This window comes from Maniola jurtina, chromosome 19 (assembly GCF_905333055.1).
Source record: "Maniola jurtina chromosome 19, ilManJurt1.1, whole genome shotgun sequence".
In the NCBI taxonomy this organism is placed as follows: Eukaryota; Metazoa; Arthropoda; class Insecta; order Lepidoptera; family Nymphalidae; genus Maniola; species Maniola jurtina.
Genome location: NC_060047.1, coordinates 11,689,408 through 11,709,557, shown reverse-complemented (window position 1 = coordinate 11,709,557; position 20,150 = coordinate 11,689,408). Strand labels below are relative to the sequence as shown.

At 35.5% G+C, this 20,150-nt stretch overlaps 1 protein-coding gene across 3 annotated transcripts in view; it reads right to left on the bottom strand.

Moving 5' to 3' along the window:
* The window catches only part of LOC123875258 (homeobox protein homothorax), a 476,104-nt gene that overhangs the window by 372,886 nt on the left and 83,068 nt on the right, over positions 1–20,150 (bottom strand). For all 3 annotated transcript variants that reach the window (XM_045921002.1, XM_045921003.1, XM_045921004.1), the window contains exon 4: positions 3,902–3,952. In XM_045921002.1, the coding sequence (XP_045776958.1) occupies positions 3,902–3,952 (51 nt within the window). The remainder of the gene's footprint in view (positions 1–3,901; positions 3,953–20,150) is intronic.

Below are 20,150 nucleotides of genomic sequence, written 5' to 3'. Positions count from 1 at the left end.
ACTATCCAACTTTCCCATATTATTTATATAAGTAGATAGGCCACATGTGGGCACAGTGGCGCACATGCCTCACGCAGACAAAAACATTTAAAATAAAATCCAGTAGGTATTCACCCATTTCTTGTAGACATGTTTGCTTAGCGCCCGGATGTGCCTGGGTTTGTTTGCTGCCCTTATCTTAAGGTTCATGATAGTACAAGAGCTGGTGGTAATAATTTTGAAACTTGATAAAAAATGATTTCAAAAGCGATTCAACTCAAATAAAGTTGTGTTAGCTACAGAAATATTTTTTTTTTAATAAAAAGAAAACTAAGCATTTATTTTGATTCTATTTTGAACTTTTTGATTTCCAGCGATTAAAAGTAACCTTTGTTACACTCCAAAAGTAGCCTATAGTAGCCCACTCGCCAGTTAGCTAATCCATACAAAAAGTTACGTCAATCCATTGTTCCGTTGCATGTATCTTTAAAAAGGAGGTTCTTGCAATTTCTATGAAAAAAGCGGTGGAGATATAATAAAATCTTCTAATCAAATGTAGGCAATTTACATGTAAAAAAATTCATCGTAATCGCTGAATACTACAACCAGCTCTATCAATGATTAATTAATTATTATTACTACCAGACCAAACATAACATGAAAATATACGTGCCACTTGAATATATTTGAAGGCAAAAACAAATAATTATTTATACACATATCTATATCCGACGATAAGTTGCAGCAGCCTTGATCTTTTTCAAAAACAACCATAAAGTTTTGACAAATGACAACGTCGCTAAGCGACTTGACGACAGATTATCTACAGAAAGATGGATTAATAATTTGGACCGTTAGTCATTCATTACAACTACTGTTACTGTACAAAGTATGTAGTGTAGGTATAGCCTGCCAAACAGTGTTAGATTTATTATTTTGTGTTTATCCTGTGTGTGTTACCGGGACATAAACTGTGTATATATTTATTATTATTTGATAATAAAGACATTTTTCAAACAAACAAACTGTACAAAGTCGTTCACTTTTTTGCCACCAGCTCTTCAACTATGGGGTATCAATGCTTATCAGACAGCAGGTAAATTTGACGCGATAGTTTATGGCCAACTACTGTTTTTTAACCGCTCAAATCTTGATTTATGTAATCACTGGAGCGCCACATTATAACTCGTAGATTGCGAGCTTTCAAGACTGTCAATTTTAATTAATTTATTACAGGGTTATCGGCTTAACTATTATTTATGTGTAATTAATAATTATAGTTGTCATTAGGGAAAAAACAAATGGGTTTTGGTCTAGACGCGCTTCCTGTTTTCTTAATTGACTAAAAAACAGGACAAAAATCTATTGTTTTAGAGGAAACAATAGATTCGATAGTCCACGTATAATTTATTGTTACGTACTAACGGATTTTTGAGGCTTTTTTGTAGGCTCTGTAATATCTTTCTTTTTGTAAGGGGAAAGCCGTTTTAGCATTAATAAAAAACTAATATATACTGAGCATGTAGGTAGACTTATTAAAAGTAGACAGATATACATAGGAATTTGTAACCGTGTACTGTGTAGGTATAATACCAAGATACTAATAATATATTATGTACTAAATAATATTGTAAATTATTTATTTAATCACTTTCTTTAAGGCAACTACTCTTTGTTTTACCTGTTCTTCTTTTTTTATAGTTTATAAACTATCCAAGGGCCACTGGTCCCACTGGTAGAGGTCTAGAGTTTGAGATAAGTGCTTCCCTCTCCACTTTTATCTGTTTTCTTCAGATTATTACAACTTTTTGGCACGAATAAATAAATAAAATAATTAAATATTTCAAGTATTTGAATGCATGATTATAATAATTGCATCATTTTAAAGGAATACATACAGCTTGAATAGTTCTGAGTAGCTGCCTTACTTTTTAAAACCAGGATACATTTTTCATAGTTTAGGCTGGCCAAATCGTGTCCGTCAAGTAGGTTTTTATTTAAATTAATTTATTTTAAAATACCTTAGAGCTGTAATATAACTTTTCATTTAGGCTGACAAAATCACGATCATTGCCTAGTTTCCTCTCTTAAAATCGTAAAAAAGGCAGTGGCAAAGCAATTTGATTAAACTAATTTACCAAACAGAGTCACCAACGATCGCGGAGTCGGCCAGCGATTCGTGATGCTTCGGGTTTTATTTGTTCAAAATCGGTTAAGTATCCGTGTCGAACGGCTGCGGTGGGTGGCCGCCATCTTTTATTTCGCTTTTTGTCCACGCTAACGTCGCTAGCCATAGGGGACGTACTGTGCAGTCACCGTCTAGCAATCATACAGTTAGGCTGCCGCCACAATATCTATTATCTATACTTATATTACAAAGAGGTTTGTAAGTTTGTTTGTAGGTGGTAATCTCTGGAATTACTAAACCGATTTTGAAGAATCTTTCACCAGTAGAAAGCTACATTATTCCTGAGTAACATAAGCTTATTTTATTTTCAAAAAGTAGAGATCCCTACAAAAATTGTAATAAGCTACCCGTGCGAAGCCGGGGCAGGTCGCTAGTTAATGTATAAATCTTGGTATGGTATAAAACTTTTGAGTCAATCAAAAATCCTATTAGTAACAGAGCCGGACATTACATTCATAAACGAATCCATAATACGGGTTAATTTTTTTTTATGGTGACTAATTTGAAATTTATAGAATATAAAGTGGCACAGGGTTAAAAATCAGGGTAGCCATTAATTGGTTAGGGTACCCACGTACCACTGGTAGGTAGTTAGTAAAATTAAATTGTGAATTTAACAATGTATGTCAACTAGGACAAAAAGTGTTATATGCCTGTATGAGTTGCATACCACTTTGTATGTAAACTGTCATGAGTTATCTCATAAAATAAGTTTCTTCTTAGTTTGTATTTTTCGAACAAGCAGTGTATGTCACTTCTGTGCAAACCTCTGCTGGTTCTACATACGTGCATTGCTCTACTGTACGGTTGCTAAACAGCGTTACGATTCAGCGTTTTATGAGTGACAATATATCTATAGAATACCTATACGTTTTTTAATCTCATTCCTTTATTTTGTTATTCCGAGAAGAATTCCGGTTTACCTGTGGTTAATTTCACACAGCTCTTTAACTAATCAAATCGTAAATTACCCGGCCGACGCGAACTATAAAATGTTCACTATTTTATGGCGTATTAAACTGGGTCCCATTTATTTATCTTTGGGGTTGACGAATACTTAAGGCTTCAAACACATAAAATGCACAACGGATCTCCGTGGGCAGGTCATGTCTGTCGCAGAACCGATAGCTGCTGGAGCAGACGTGTTGAGGAGTGGAGACCGCGTATCAGTAAGAAAGGCGGAGGACCGTGTGTGGTGGCGCGTTCTTGAGAAGGTCTATGTCCAGCCAAAGAGGCTGATTGATTTATTGATTGTGTAGGTATTTAATCCTTAGTATATGACCTGCGCAAACCGCCATGTTGCAACTTCAGATTGGAATACCTAGGTATAGGTACCTAGGTAGGTATAGGTTTTGTACGCACTAAGTAGGTATATTATGTACTAGCTGACCCACCCGGCTTCAACGGGTGAAGCCGGGTGGATCAGCTAGTACATAATATACCAGGTGATATTTCATATATCTATACAGGCTATGCATTATAATATAGCCTATGTTACTTCTGGATAAAGTAGCTTATAATAATCGTGAAAGAATTTTTACAACAGGTAATTACAAAATAATTCTAAGATAAGTACCTACTTAATGTTTTTTATTTCTCAAATCAAATGGTTTTGAAGTCGGTTAAAATAGTACTAAGTATTTTATGGCTTATTAAACTGGGTCCCATGATGTCTCTTTATGTTGATGTGATTAGATGGAATTGACGAATAATAAAAAAGTGTGGGATACTTACTAATGAGTCGACCTCGGGGTCCGCTATGTAATAAGGTTTTTCTTGGCGTATCTGTGGACAAGCGAAATAAAATATTATTTATTATACTGCAGATATTATTTAATCTTAGAACAGATAGAGCCAAGAATATCACTGCCTCAAATGCATCTCCCACTGGTTCCGAATACCTTTCCTACCGAAAAGAACCAGCAAGAAACTCGGCGGTTGCTCTTTTAAAAGTTTTTTCAGCAGCACACTTTTAAGACATACAAAATTGTCATAAAACCTCGATAGCTCAACGGGTGAGGAGCGGACTGAATTCCGAAAGGTCGGCGGTTCAAATCCCACCTGTTGCACTATTGTCGTACCCACTCCTGCCCGGCTAGCATGGGCAGTAGATAAAAATTATATCCCCCGATTATATCCACTGTATTCTATGACATCAGTGGATATGATCGGGGGATATAATTTTTATCTACTGACCATGCTAGCCGGGCAGGCACAAGCTTTACGCTTGATTGGAGGGGAAAGGTGAGTATTAGTCATGATTAGCGTGGTTAATATATTTTTTTTTTAAATAAGTACACAATTTATATAGTATCTGATTATTTAGGCAGAAATAACATGAGCCCACATCTCAATAACCAATCTCTCGGCATGCGAGGTGGGTCCCTCCTCCGCCCTGCGGCGAGGAAGTCCCTCATTTTTGGCTCCAGCGACCCGTAACCCCCACTTTTGGACAATTAAATGCTAATAAGATACCTAAGACTCCATGTATTTTCGTATTATCTACTTATGCGGAAAGAAACATGGGTATTGGACAAAAAAATCTCGATCTACGAGTATTGAACTGTAAATTAGTAAATGAATTTATTCGTAAACACTTATTTTTTTATGTAACCACAAAGTCACGGTTTTCGAATTTTTCCTTTACTTGTGCTTTAAGACCATCGATGTATAAAGACCTACCTACCTGCCAAACATGATTCTAGATCAACGGGAAATACACTATAGGTTTTCTTAACAGACAAGACGTACAGACAGACAACAAGGTAATCCTATAAGGGTTTCTATATTTCTTTTGAGGTAGGGAACCCTAAAAATGGGACATTATTAGGGTTAGGGACAACAAACGCACCGCGTTTTAATTCACGTGTATTCTAAGGTGTTGCAGTTAGCTAGGCAATAAAATAAAACGGTGTTTGACCAAATGCAAATAGCAAGACGGCCTGGATGAGAAGGCGAGGCCGGGTCTTAAAGCGAGGCTAATAAAATGCCCGCGCTTGGCTGCGCGCGCGCAGTCATAGAGTAAATGAAGGCAGAAGATGTTATCACGGCTTAACCGAGTGTGGTGATTACCTCCACACAAATCAACGTAAAAGTAGACTGTATAAATTCTTTTATAGTCTGGCAAATTCTTTTGACAATTCAAAGGCACTTTTAAAATTTTATCAAAATAAAAAATCTTTCTATAATGCATAAATTTTGTGAAAGGATTCGCAATTTTTAACCCCCGACCCAAAAAGAGAGGTGTTATAAGTTTGACGTGTGTATCTGTGTATCTGTATGTGGCATCGTAGCTCCTAAACTAATGAACCGATTTTAATTTAGTTTTTTTTGTTTGAAAGGTGGCTTGATCGAGAGTATTCTCAGCTATAATCCAAGAAAATCGGTTCAGCCGTTTGAAAGTTATCAGCTCTTTTCTAGTTACTGTAACCTTCACTTGTCGGGGTTGATATAAATTTTTATTTTACACTTGTTGCTCGTTGTGTTAATTATCATGTCAAAAGTACACTAAGATTAAGCACTAAAATCGTACCATTGAAATGACAGTTGACACATTGACCAAATAAGGAAATTCTCAAAATTCAAGCACTTTATTCTATTCTATATTAATGTATTTTCACAAGGCAAAATAATACTGTATATGATTTAGCTATACATAGTTTCCAGAGGTTTTCAATTTAGTGGAATAAAATTTAAAATTCATGATATATTTTGCACGTCTTTTTTTTACAAGTTGTATTTTAAAATACTTGAAAATGAAAACATAAAATAATGTGGCAGAGTGTGGCTAATTCTGTAGTTGTACTTGATCTCAAAACTTAACTAAAATGACAGGATTTAATTCTTAACCTACCATCTCTTTCATAATGCTCCCTGCAGAAAAAGATAGCACTAAGATTAGTTGAGCATAGAGATTGCTTACAACCATAGATATGTACTTACAACAGAATTAACTAAGTACATTATCAACTTAATATGTAGACACAAAAAGTTTTTGCCTTTGAAACAATAAAGTTTTTAATTGTACTGGATAAAAAATTAATAACTTGAAAACATTGCCCACGGAAACTTGCACAAGTCTCCATTACCCATAACTTTAAAACAATAGCGATATAATAAGTTTTCTTTTTTTCAAACTGCCTTCTCTATTACTCTTTGACAACATGAGAACCTTTTTTTTTTTCGAAACAACGTAAGCTTGACCGGAAACGCGATACTATCACGCATCTATGCACCGCGCCCGGATTATTCGATGGCTTTCCATTATTATTACAAGCAAAATCTATGAGAAACAAAGAAACGCGCTTAACAGACGTACCAACGTAGTTAACGCCGATTTTGCTGTGGACAGACGAACCAATTTAGTTTCAAAGATATTATAGGTAAAGCTCATACAATTTGTATTTTAAAAATGAAGACAAATTCGTATGCTTGTGTGGTCACATGACCTGTTATTAAAGTACCTAATTATCTAATTAACTAATACCAGCTAGTCGTCTGACATGACATTGTCATTAAATGTTAGTATAATATTGCCACTTTAGAGTATTTACATCTTTTTCTTACCACAGTAATAAGACAAGGACAAAAGACTTGATTTGTATTAAAACTGTCAAACTTCGTTACTTTAGACGCCAGTCCTGAGCATAGTGTTTTTGTAGAGTAGCACTAAAATTTAGTGTATTTAATTTAAAATTATTTTACATCCTTTTTTAGCAAGATTAAAAAGAAAAAGATGCAGATATTCTAAAAGTCTAGAGAAAGACATCAGATTCGACGCCATTGACGACACGTAACTATTGACAGACATACTGTAGTTAATTTGAACATTTTGTAGTCATTACATTGTATGGAAGTTGTCGCTGTATGTAAAAAAAACCGGTCAAGTATGACTCGGACTTGTAGAAGAAGGGTTCCGTACACGACACGGCAAACCGACAGACGGACAGATAGACAGACAATAAAGTGATCCCATAAGGGTTCCTTTCTTCCTTCTGAAATACGGAATTCTAAAAATAAGTTTGATAGCATTGCTTGGCGCCAACCAAGTTGACTCGTCTATTAATAGTGAAAAACAATTTGCAACAATGTCTACCTTTTTGTTCATAAAATATAGTGTTACGGTTTCACTCTGTATGAGATTGATCACTGATGCATAGAGTTTGGCAAACTTTTTTTTATCCGTGTAATTATCTAAACCTATAAATCTGTTTCATACTGACTGACTGACAGATAACAAATTATCAAGCAAACAGACTGCGTCATCTCAGACATGATTCGAACAAACGACTACAAAAAAAACACTCTGAAATCGCTAAAAATGTTAAAAAGTTTGCTAAATAAATGACGGACGTAGGGTATAGGTGCTTTATAAATTACTAGCTGATGCCCGCGACTTCATCCGCGTGGATTTAGGTTTTTAGATACCCCCATTATACGTTGTTGATTATACGTTGAATTATACCTAATAATATTTTTTTAGTAAGGATGTGTAAAGACTACAGGTAGTTACGTATTAATTATGCATTAGATATTAAGTAACTGCAATTACTTAATATCAGCGCTAAGTGCTAACTGATAACAATCGCAAAAATACCAAAAAAAGGTCAGATTCCTTTGTTAAAATTATCTCATTGTTTAAATTTATAATTATTGCAATCCCGTTGAAACGACACTAATACTTAAAGAGCCGGTGGCAGAAAATTAAAACAAAATGTACAGCGTCATCTCAATCGACAGACTAACCACGACTTTACTTTTGTAGAGACTTTCATGGAATTGAGCTGATTGAATACAAAGTAATGCACGTACTTTATGGAAGAAAATACGTAATTTCACGTATAACACACTAGCCAATGCCCGCGACTTCGTTCGTGTGGATGTAGGTTTTTTTAAATCCCGTGGGAACTCGTTGATTTTCTGGAATAAAAAGTAGCCTATGTTAATAAGTTATGTTGCTTTTGTATAATTGTTTATCTACATATTGTACACCTATTGTACTTTCATACATTGCGCAGTCGGTGGGAGCAGTTGGCCACGTTTTGTACAAACCAATAAATAAATCAATAAAATCCAGAAATCACATAAAAACGTATCCATCCTGCCGTAGTTTTATTTTTTTAACCAAATTAAACTAAGTAGGGTATTTTTTCTACTAAATATAATAAAGATGAAGTTATCATACAGCTACCATATGCCACCAGCTCCCTAAGTCTAATATGTGAATGTAAAGATGTCAGTTTGTAAATTGTCGTGAGCCATAAAAATAAACACCATAGACATAGACTATACTCGTAGATACAGAAAATAACTTTAACAAACCGTAGTGAAACTTTTGACTCGCCCCAAATTTCTTTGTCCCTTCCATTGTCATTTTCTCTGTACCTGAGCCCTTTTGTACATTTAAGGCGAAATACTCCATTGTTTGAGTAATTGAATAAATGCCTTCTCAGCCCTTTTGTAATCCTCCCTTTAAGGACGCGTAAGAATTAAGGATACATCTTGTCTTTTTTCGGCCGCAAAACGTTTTTGCGTTATCCGATACGATATCGAATGGTGTGCCAATCCGATATCATCAGCATCTCAACCCATTACCGGTTGACTATTGGTTGATTTAGGTCAAGGGTTTAGGAGTCGTGGCAACCCCCTGCCTTTAAATGTTTAAAAGTGTCTAGCAGGTGGTTGTCACAATACTAAGTGTCTGGCAATACATGACGTGATTTTTAATTATACTACTCCGAAGAAAATAAAAAAATTACACTTTATACTTTGACGTAAAAAAAATTACATTTTCTTGCCTGTTCTCTCCCAAAGCTACCATGATACAAGCTTCATAGTCGCTGATTGTTCTTACATGTGTAGAGGGCAAGACGCAAAGAAACTTTTAGCTTTTATAAAATAACGAAGATCTCACCCTCGCTGGCTCTTAGTCCATTAAACTGCATCGTTGCATTTGGTGAGATCGCAGTAAAGCAGTTACTTGCCACTGCATTAAAAAAAAAAAAAGAAAAAACACTCAAGACACCAGTTTTGTGACCCAAATGCCTTGACTACCTGACCGAATTAAATATACGGAACCCATCATTAAATTCATAAGGTAATCGAAGCTTCCAAAAGCGTGGACATAAGCCCAAGCAATTGATAATAAACTCTATTTATCACACATTACAGTGCACATTCAATTGAAGAGTTAACTTCACTTGTTACTTTTCGTAGATAATGGTGAGTCGACATCGAAAATCGCTACCAAACGTGGTACCCTGTAATTTGTAATAAAAAATCTATTTATAAGATAAAACGAAGCAACGCGAAGCTACCTAAGATGCCTGTAGATCGACCTTCATAACTTTTTAATAAATCAAAAGTTCCAAACCATTTTGACGCTTGTCACATTGATCATATGATTTGGATTCGCACGCCGCGTCGCTATAGTTAATTATTCTATAATGCGTAAAGCTTGAATTTTGTAATTTAGTTAAGTCGCCTCCTATTTAATAACTTTTTATGCGTTCGGGGCAGGTGATTTTTTTTTAGGTGTTCGAAGTTTTTTTTTTTTCTAAGGTACTGAGGCCCGGCTTCTGAGGTAGTTCGTTATAAAAATTATAGTGTTTTAATACTTTAGCTCTCTCTTATAAATTTTTATTGATAAGCTGCGCGTGCGACGCCGGGTCACGTGTCAGTTTGACGGCGATGTTGCGGCGGCTATAAATTACGAATCGTCAGTTTAATGTCCTAACTCTTGTGTCTATGTCTATGACTTGTCACTTCTTCATTAGGGAAGCACAGAATTTTAATTAAGGTAATAGAAATGGCATTTACTTTTTTTAATAGGTTATCTGTAATAGGCAGCCATAACAAAGTAAAAGTCATTTTGAACAACTTTTACCTACATAATAATTATTGTATTGTTTCAAATTGTCGTCTACCATTTTTCTTTAATCACTACCCATGTAAAAGTGTTTGTCTGTTGGTTTGTCCTTCAATCACGCCGTAACGTAGCAACGAATCGACGTAATGTTTGTATGGATATAGCTGTAAAAGACCTAGAGAGTGACATATGCTTTTTATCCGGAATAATCCAAGAGGTCCCACGGGTTTTTTCAAAACCTTAATCCACGCGAACGAAGTGGCGGGCATTAGCTAGTATTAAATAATAATACACTTTTAATTGTGCGACTACTCATCCAATTAATTAAAAAATACCTTAGCCTAAAATTGAGTAACACTCCAACGCGTGAGCGTGGTATAAACGACCATATTTTTAGAAAATACTTAACTTAATTTTTGACGTGACAACGTCTTATAACTCGATAGAGCCGGCTGCACGCACGAAAAAACATGACTCATGCGGCGTTACCTCGCTCTGAGGCGTTCCATGTAAGGCTTGAAGTGCAAGCGAGTGCGCGGAACGAGCGACAAAGAAGTACAATCGGCCTTTGTTGTCACGTTCAACTATCGTCAGTAAACCGACTTTACAGACAACCAATTTTTTTTTTTTTTGTCAAAAATTGTAACTATAGGTATGTATGACACTCTACAAGTATCGCAAAATTCTATATTTTTCACATTACTCAATGCTTTTTGAAGTATGATTTGGAAAATATTCATACATTTTGTCTACGAATAGGTACCTCTACCTATCCGTTTTAACGCTTCAATAAGGATCAACGCTTTTTAGCGAGGCCCACAGTAAGTGACCAAATCTCGAATCCATAACAAAGAAATTGGCTGCACATAATATATTCAAGTCTTCTCAAATAATCACCAGAGCCCCGACCTCGATGATGTGCGAATACATAGATAGATATAGTCTGCCATCTTTACTGCCGTCGTAAAGGGACGTAATGAACAAACGTCTTTATGAGGTAACACTTGTAAACGTCAGATATCACTCATTCCTGGCAGAGGTTGCACAAAAAAATGGCGTCGTAAATATTTCCTTAACAAAACTGCTCCTACTGAATATTGGAGCCATAAACTTGCTCTATAAAAAAGAGCGTTTTGTCTTTTATGTTTTGTTCTAAAGGGATGGATGATAGGACCTACCTTTAATCCTATTGATGTCCCCCATTGTGTCTTTAGTAGTCCTCATTATCGGGGGTAGTGACCCCTTCTACATAAACGGCTTGCAGCTGTGCTTTTACTAAAATTATTAGGAAAACAGTCAAGAAAACATTTTCTAATCCAGCTCACTTCCTCTTTGATTCTAGAGCATTATCAGCAGTTCGAAGATACGTACATTATTTGAGTCGTACATCTACTTTTAGCAAAAAATATTTTTCAAATTTACAGACTAGTGCTTGGCTGCAATCAAGGCAAGTGATGATGCAGCCTAAAGCGGAGTGCGCTTGCCTAGAAAATACTATTCACTCCTACTTATTTGTATTGAAGCAATGTATTGAAGTTATTAAACTCAACTATCGTCTTTTGCCTGTTTAAATTCGATGCTAGGGATGCAGCCTAGCTTGGCATATAATATTGATAGTGGTAGAGTCACAATAAACAGACAGACTGGGCGATTTAATAAAAGACCTCGAACAAAGGATATTTTCAAACTCTTTGTTTCTGTCTCAAATGATACAATATGTCCAAAACTCTTCTATTTTGTATAGTTTTCGGCGTAGCCGGGCAGCGGTTAAAATATTTATGAATACTATTCTGTCATTTGCATATTTATGGCGATGACATGAGGGTTAACCAAACAAAGGTCCCGTTCCATCCCGTTTCGTTCCGTTCCATGTTTTTAGTAAATTATAGGTACTAGAACTAGATACATGACGCTCAAAAATTGAAACGATATGAAAAACGAAACGTTTTATTCCCACAAGTTGTTCATTAGGTGTCCTATTTCAATACAGTAATTTTAAACATACATATTCGTATATTCAAAACAGATGGCGAAGTTATGGGACCGATCTAAGCCAAAAATTTCTAAATGACGCTTCAGTTTCGAGCGTCATCCCCATTAGAGCAGGACGGCGAATTCAAAGTGAGACAGAGACAGATGAAATGAAAGGACTGTTTTTCGTGCGTTTTTTGCCCCGGAATCCATGCGTTCGAAAATTTTATTTTTAATACAAGAAAAGTATTCAAAAGATACGAAGGCATCAGGCATCAAGGCAGGTAGAAGAACGCTCGGGCCGGGGTGTTTGCTTAGTTTTTTTTCTGTGTTTTTTTTTTTGGTGTCTCGCAAAGAATCCAAGTTGATTTATGACCGTGGTCTGTGACGATTTGTGACCTGTAATTTCTGATGTGATTTTTGTCACTAACGGGCTGGAGACGGGTTGATTTATTAATTTATAAGGCTCTGGGCGTGATCCGGTTTGACAGTTGTTTTCGTAACGTGTAATTTCGGTGCAACGGACGTATTATTTTCGTACCCACAATGATGTGTCAAACTTTTTGGTGGATTGTCTTTATCCTAAGCGGTGTGTAATTTTGTCAATTATTTTGCAGTTCTTTTGGCCACTGGATATCGCAGCGTTTTGCACCGCTCGCTGCGGTTAAATGAAACGACATGGTTAAAACTTTAAACATCGAACATTGTTTAAAACTGAAAAATAAATAATCATCATCAACATAATCAACCCATCGCCGGCTCACTACTGAGAACGTTCTCCACTCAAAATGAGAAGGGGTTCGCCATAGTCAGCCACGCTAGCCAAGTACAGATTGGTAGTCTTCACCTTTGGAAAACTATCAGGCATGCAGGTTTTCCCACGATGTTGTACGCCGAAGCAACAAGACGTAACAATATGGCATGCAACAAATAGAATGATTAATTTTACGGTCTTTTAAGTAGCATGCGGCACTCAATTTTATTCCGAACTAGCGACCCGCCCCGGCTTCGCACGGGTGGACATTTATTTTTTCTATTTTCCGGGATAAAATATAGCCTATTCGGAAGAATAAGTAAAGGTAAAAGAAATTTTGAAATCGGTCCAGTAGTTTTTGAGCCTATTCAATACAAACATACAAAAATACAAAGGTTTCCTCTTTATAATATTAGTATAGACAACATCACTCTGTAGAATTGAAATATTATGGCATGACAGTCTGACGAAGAGTTTAGCTACATTTTAAATTACTGTAGGTAGCGTGCCGCCTTGTGACATGCCCCTATGTTGCACTGTTTACTTTAGGGTACAACTTCAATACTAATTAACGTAATATATAACTTATAATTACTAAGGAAAAGCTTTATCTCCATTCTTTTATTTTCTTTCCAGTTTTGTATTATCTAATAAAAGAATAGTCTCAATAACTATTCCGTTTGAGCGATAGCTATTTACACTGGAAGTCATAGTCAAGATGGGGGCTTCTTTAAAGGACCATTCAGACGTCATGTTTCATATTCAACCTTTGCACAATGCATTAAGGTTGAATATGACACATGTAATCTGAATGGTCCCTTAAAGAAACCCCCGTCTTGACTATGAATTCCAGTGTTAAAGCCGTTATCAATTTGTGTGACAGTTTTATTAACCCCCGACCCAAAAAGAGGGGTGTTATAAGTTTGACGTGTGTATCTGTGTGTCTGTGTATCTGTGTATCTGTCTGTGGCATCGTAGCGCCTAAACGAATGAACCGATTATAATTTACTTTTTTTTTGTTTGAAAGGTGGCTTGATCGAGAGTGTTCTTAGCTATAATCCAAAAAAATTGGTTCAGCCGTTTAAGAGTTATCAGCTCTTTTCTAGTTTTCTTGTAGAAAAGAAGGTTAGATAACCGTTAGGTTCATAATATCATGTCAATTGACAAATGTCAAGCTGTCAAGATGGACGTTGCCTAAATACATATTTATTTATTTGAAAATGATGCTTTGGAAAACTCAGATACTTTGGATCGTCGGGGGTGTAATACTTTAGATCTAATACTTTAGATCGTAATAGTCCAAGAAAATCAGTTCAGCCGTTTGAAAGTTATCAGGTCTTTTCGGTCTTTTCTAGTTACTGTAACCTTCACTTGTCGGGGGTGTTATAAATTTTTAATTTACACTTGTATATTTATTTAGTGGCAATATTAACGTGCCTAGTTATTCTACAGTTTTATAGTATTGTGATGGTTAAACAGTGCAAATCACGCGTTCTCACACGGCAGCACTTCCATCGCGTTAGGTGGCCATTTAAGCGGCGCCTTGGGGGTAATTTTGGCCCAGAAGGTCAGTTTTTCGGCCATTAACGCTCAGAGGGTTGGCTGGAATTAAGCGGGGTTGTAAAGGTGGTGCATAATGACTCACTCCGGGGCACTGAGGTAGAATGGAGTGCAAGTTATATCGGCTATTACACAACCACTAAATATTGTTTTGGTTTGACGACTTAGATAGTCGTGCAGGTACGTTAACTGAATGCTGTTTTTAACCCCCGACCCAAAAAGAGGGGTGTTATAAGTTTGACGTGTGTATCTGTGTATCTGTGTGTCTGTGTATCTGTGTATCTGTCTGTGGCACCGTAGCGCCTAAACTAATGAACCGATTTTAATTTAGTTTTTTTTGTTTGCAAGGTGGCTTGATCGAGAGTGTTCTTAGCTATAATCCAAGAAAATCGGTTCAGCCGTTTAAAAGTTATCAGCTCTTTTCTAGTTACTGTAACCTTCACTTGTCGGGGGTGTTATAAATTTTTAATTTACACATGTAACTATAATATACTAGACACATATTGATGTGAATTAAAACTGCGCGCCTCTTCTACTATTTGATATGCTTTTGATAGGAATTATGGTAACAACTTGAACTGTTATAGGCCCCGGTCACATGTTCATGGTTAGATTGTTTGGACGACTTAGTGCAATGTTTTTAAATTAATAACACATAGCTAAACATTTATCTGACATGCAAAAATAAATGTTTGTATGTATCTACCAGTTATCTAGGTACCTATTATATGCGTTGTACTTATTATAGTTGTTTTTGGAACTTGCGAGAAGTTTTCTGACGTAGCATGGTCAAAGTGCAGTACTTTCTCTCTTAGTTGTCTAAATAAGAAAAATATTTAAGGAATTTACTTAACCAAGAATTAAACTTAGAAATTTTAATTTTGCGAATCGACAATTTATATCAATGCACCATAAAGGGAGACAAATCGTCGAACATAAATTCTTTTTTAAAGTAAAAAAACCTTCTGTTTCTTTCTATCTAGTCTTTTAAACTTTTTTCATTCCTTACATACATTTTTTCTTAGTCCCATTCATTTTTTATTTATTTAACTGTAAAGTTATGAATAAAAATTTCCTATATTAAAGACACCCATTGTCATGTTATAGGGGATCAGAAGGTTTTTTGCGCGAAACGTATTAAAACACGTATGAATCTAAACGGCGGATTATATTTATAGAATTCAAGATGGCCTCTCGGATTAATGCAATATGAAAAGGCAGATGTTTGTTTGTAAATACCTTTTTTTTCGCATCAACCTATACATCTAAATATGTACAATAAAGAATCATTTCATTTCATCTATACTAATCTATACTAATATTATAAAGAGGTAAAGTTTGTAAGTTTGTTCGTAGGGGATCTCTGGAACTACTGAACCGATTTTGAAAAGTCTTTCACTCGTAGAAAGCTACATTATTCCTGAGTAACATTTTTTTGGAAAAAATTAATACTTACTTAATAGGCATACTTATTTTTTTTTTTTATAAGAGATCCCTATGAAAATAGTTATAAGCTCCCTGTACGAAATCACGGTGAAGGAAAAAATCACCAAATCAAAATGATTTAAAGTAGTAATACTGCTCGTCTCTATTTTAAATTTATTCAACCCAAAGAACTCAATTAGGGAGCACTAAAGTTTGACGTGACCTTTATAACCAACACTCGAATGTTTACGCGAGCCAAAAAATACCCACACAATTGGAATTCGAAAAAATGTTTTCATTACCAGCGATTCACACAACACTCGGCTTCGATACAAACATAAAAGCAATTGAAAGCAGTGTGTTAACCCTTGATATTTCCATGACCGCACTAAGAAGCTAACAAACAAACAAGCAATGTATTCATAACGGGCCGTGTTTATAACAGGCAGAGCACTCGCGCACGCTCGATTTGAAAATAAACAAGCCCCAAAGTGTTTTTTGACTGTGGAAAAAACAAATTTTAAACAACGCAAAAGTTTAACAGAACAAATACGAGCTCCGGAGTCCGGATAGCCCACAACGCTCGTAATTGTACAATACTTTTGCTTAAGGTGAGGGCGGCAGTCGTTTTGGGGGAAATAATAGAAATAACTGTCTACTTTCAGATAATACTGTCATAGTCGTAAAAAAATGCGAGCTTCAGCAATAAAATTAATGCGGAACGACATGGGCCAAGAAAATATTAACACAATGGGTGCTTACTGCTTACCTTTCCAATTTTGTAGTTTATTAACATAATCATCTCTTAAACACTTTGTTATAGTTTTAGATTTAACTAGTTTTATTGTAATTTAGTTTATTCAGACACGTTGGAAGTGGTATGTATATAAGTCACCTATAAAACCCCTTAAAAATATCGAAATTTGAAAAAAGTCTCACCCACTGCTGAGGAATGGGTTCCTCTCAGAATGAAAAGAGTTTAGAGTAGACTATTATATAGTCCACCATGATGCTCAAGTGCGTATTGGCAGACTTCACACACCTCTGAGAACGTTATGAAGAACTCTCAAGCGTGCAGGCTTCCTCAAGATTTTTGTCTTCAACATTAAAGCAAGTGCTGTATTTTAATTAACTCTAGAAAGTTAGAAATGCGTGCCCGGGATCAAATCGATCTCGATTGAATTCGCGAATAGTAAGCCGACGACATCTTAAATCTTATCTTTATATTAAAAATATCTAATCTCTTAGTTTACTTAATTTTTTGACGTACCTACTTGCACACTGTTATTAGGGTATATCATTTCAGTTTATGGAGAATTCACCTTAACCCTGCAACGCCGTATGCACAATCAGGCATGTGTGTGCGTGCGTGTGTCTTGTTTGTATAGGAATAAATGCTCTATGCACCACTTTATGAATAACAAAACTCATTCGCAATTCGACCCCTTATTGTGAGACTGCGTACCTTTTTTTAATTTCCACCCGGCACCCCTCCTAAATCCCGCCGGGCCAAAAATTAAAGTGTAATGGTGCAATGTTTAATAACTTATCTGCGGGTCGGAAATGTGTTTTGGCTTTTGTTAATATAATTTTTAAAAGTTAATACCATAAAAGGGTTGGGAAAATCGATGCTACGGATTTGCATATTGATATTTTGGGGCGTTTGGTAGTTCGACGCTTTCATACGTCCATAAATTACGGTTTGATATTGAAATTTTTGTTTTATTTTGATACTTTGAATTATGAGTAGATTACTTTACATAACTTTTTAGTAAAGTTGATGTCAAATAAATATACAATAAAAAGAAAATTCCTGACTCACTCACCCTCCAACTCTCAGCCTAAACCCTTAGACTTAGAAAGCTGAAACGCACAGAAACTTCCTTTATATTGTAGACAAAGATTTTTCGAAATTCCCACGGAATAGGAAACACAGAGATTTATATTTTCACCAAGTGAAGCCACAGGTAGTTGCTAGTTATAATCTAAAATGTAATGAGCTTATTTGTTTAGGGTTCTTAACGTTTTATAAACGTCTATGACCAAATCTTGGTTTTAAAAAGCTCAGTAGGTACCTACCACTAATTGGTAATTTGTACTTATACATTTGTCAGACATTTAAATACCTAAAAAAACAACTGATCAAACTTATGTGAATTTATATCTCGAGGGGTAAAACTTAGGTAACGCCGTCCGAAAACAAATTACAAGATTTCGGTATTACTAACCCCTAATCATCGACACATTGATGAAACAATCAGAGCCCCTGGATGGACGAACGGAAGGGTTGGACGTATTATAACGTAATCTTGATTGATCTGCTACAAATAACGTTGCTTTTCCTTCGTGTCGAATTGACCCCGCTGTGAGCATTTGAGGGTTAACTTAACACCATACACTATTGTAATGTACGAGTATGTGTACAATTCTCGACAGTTAGGGAACTTGTAACAAAACGTCGAGGCTTGGACGTCACTGGGAGGCGTCAAATGTTTACTACATTTGACGCTGGTAGCCTATGAATAGCCTATTTTTCTTTGATTTCACGTCGCACATAGCCTAATATTTGACATATCGTCGATTCAGAATCAGATCGAGAGTTCCCGCATTCTAATTCACTCTGACCATACACTATTGTATACTGTGTATGGAAAAAATTAATATTCAAGATTTTTTGCATCAAAAACTACATTGTAGTATGCCGCCCTCAATATGAAACTATGTTAATAAGGTAAGTAATTGTGTTCGGTTTAATAACGATCATAATGACTATTTCTTTAGCCATCATTCATCATCAATAAAAGATTGTGTTTTTATAAAATCAATAAAAATTGTCTAAAAAACTATTTAATTTTTTACATACAGAATTTTTATTAAATTGTAATTTAAGCTAATGAGTGTGATTTAAGCTAGATTATACCCACAACTTTATCCACGTGGATTTGAATTCTTGGATTTTCCTAGCCTGTCATTTACGTATCTAACTATATCCATGCAAAAATCACGTTAGTCCGTTGCGCCCTGATTGAAGGACAAACCAACGGACCAACAAGAAGCACATTTTCGTATTTTCAATATTAATAAGTATAATACTGACGTTGAAATAGTAATTTAAAGTAAGAAATTACAGTCAAATTAATTGTGAATAACTAATAGCACATGGAACATAGGCAAATGAAATCCTTAATTGCATGGCGACAAAAGAATATTTAATTAAAAAAGTACTACTTAGTCCCTGATCGCTTCGCCATAGGCTATTTATTATTGTAAGGACATCGCCAATTACCTAGGTCCTCAAATTATAGACCATTTGATCGGGGTAAATGTATATGCTAAGCCAAGGGGTAATACAAGGGTAAGGAATTTACCCGTAATTGTTTTTCTTTCATACTTTCGAGTCGTGCTAAATTAACTACTATTGCGTTAGTCTAAGGTTTAAAATGGTATAGCAGTTTTCTTGATGGAAATAAATTCCTATTTTTTTCGCGATTGGCGCATAAATTAATAGCAATGAACATATCAATCAATGTACGTCTTAACCCTCCAGTAGAGACGGCGTTATTGATGAAACAATTAGTAATAATTGTAGTGTTTCTAGAAATACTACAATTAGTCATGTAACTACGTATTTAAATGATTTATTAAAAAGTCTACTAAAGTACATAATAGAACTTATCTTTCAAACTAATTTATTATGCCATCTTAACAAAAGTAAAATATTTTTTGATAAAATTGCAAATCACTAGTTCAATTTTGTATGTGGCATAAATGAAATGAATTAATGTATTTATTTTATGTAGGATACCTTTTGCCACTTAGGATATGTTAGTACTCAATAGTTTACCACCAGTTCGGAAAGTAGATTTCCACTGAGAAGAGCTGGAAGAAACTTAGCAATTACGTTTTTTAAAAAGCACAATATTAGGTTATGGACTGTTGAATGCAAAGCTGTTTGCTTCCACGCAACTCCGAGTCTAAGAATTTGTCAGTGTCAATGGCAAATAGACCTATATGTACGTAATCACACTGTTTTTGAATCATTTCAAGACAAAACCAAAAGCTTCCCACTAAACTGGGCCGTAAGAAAAACAAACAACATTAAGTCATGCGAAAATTCATTCACTTTGAATTAATGACAAAATTAAACACATCTACCATACAATTGATAAACATTAGGCACCGAAAAACGTTCCTACCCCATATTTGTAGGTAAAAACACCCTAATTCACGTCAGCTGCTTGTGACTGGTCGTAACACACCCCCACGGCTATCCACCCTTATTTACCCTTCACATCCTGTAGACCTCTTGTAACCTTCGAATTGCGTCCGTCGAGGTGTCATTTTATACTGGTCTTTCGGACCGAGGTCCAGAATATCTTGACCTACAAATACGTACCAGCATTTGC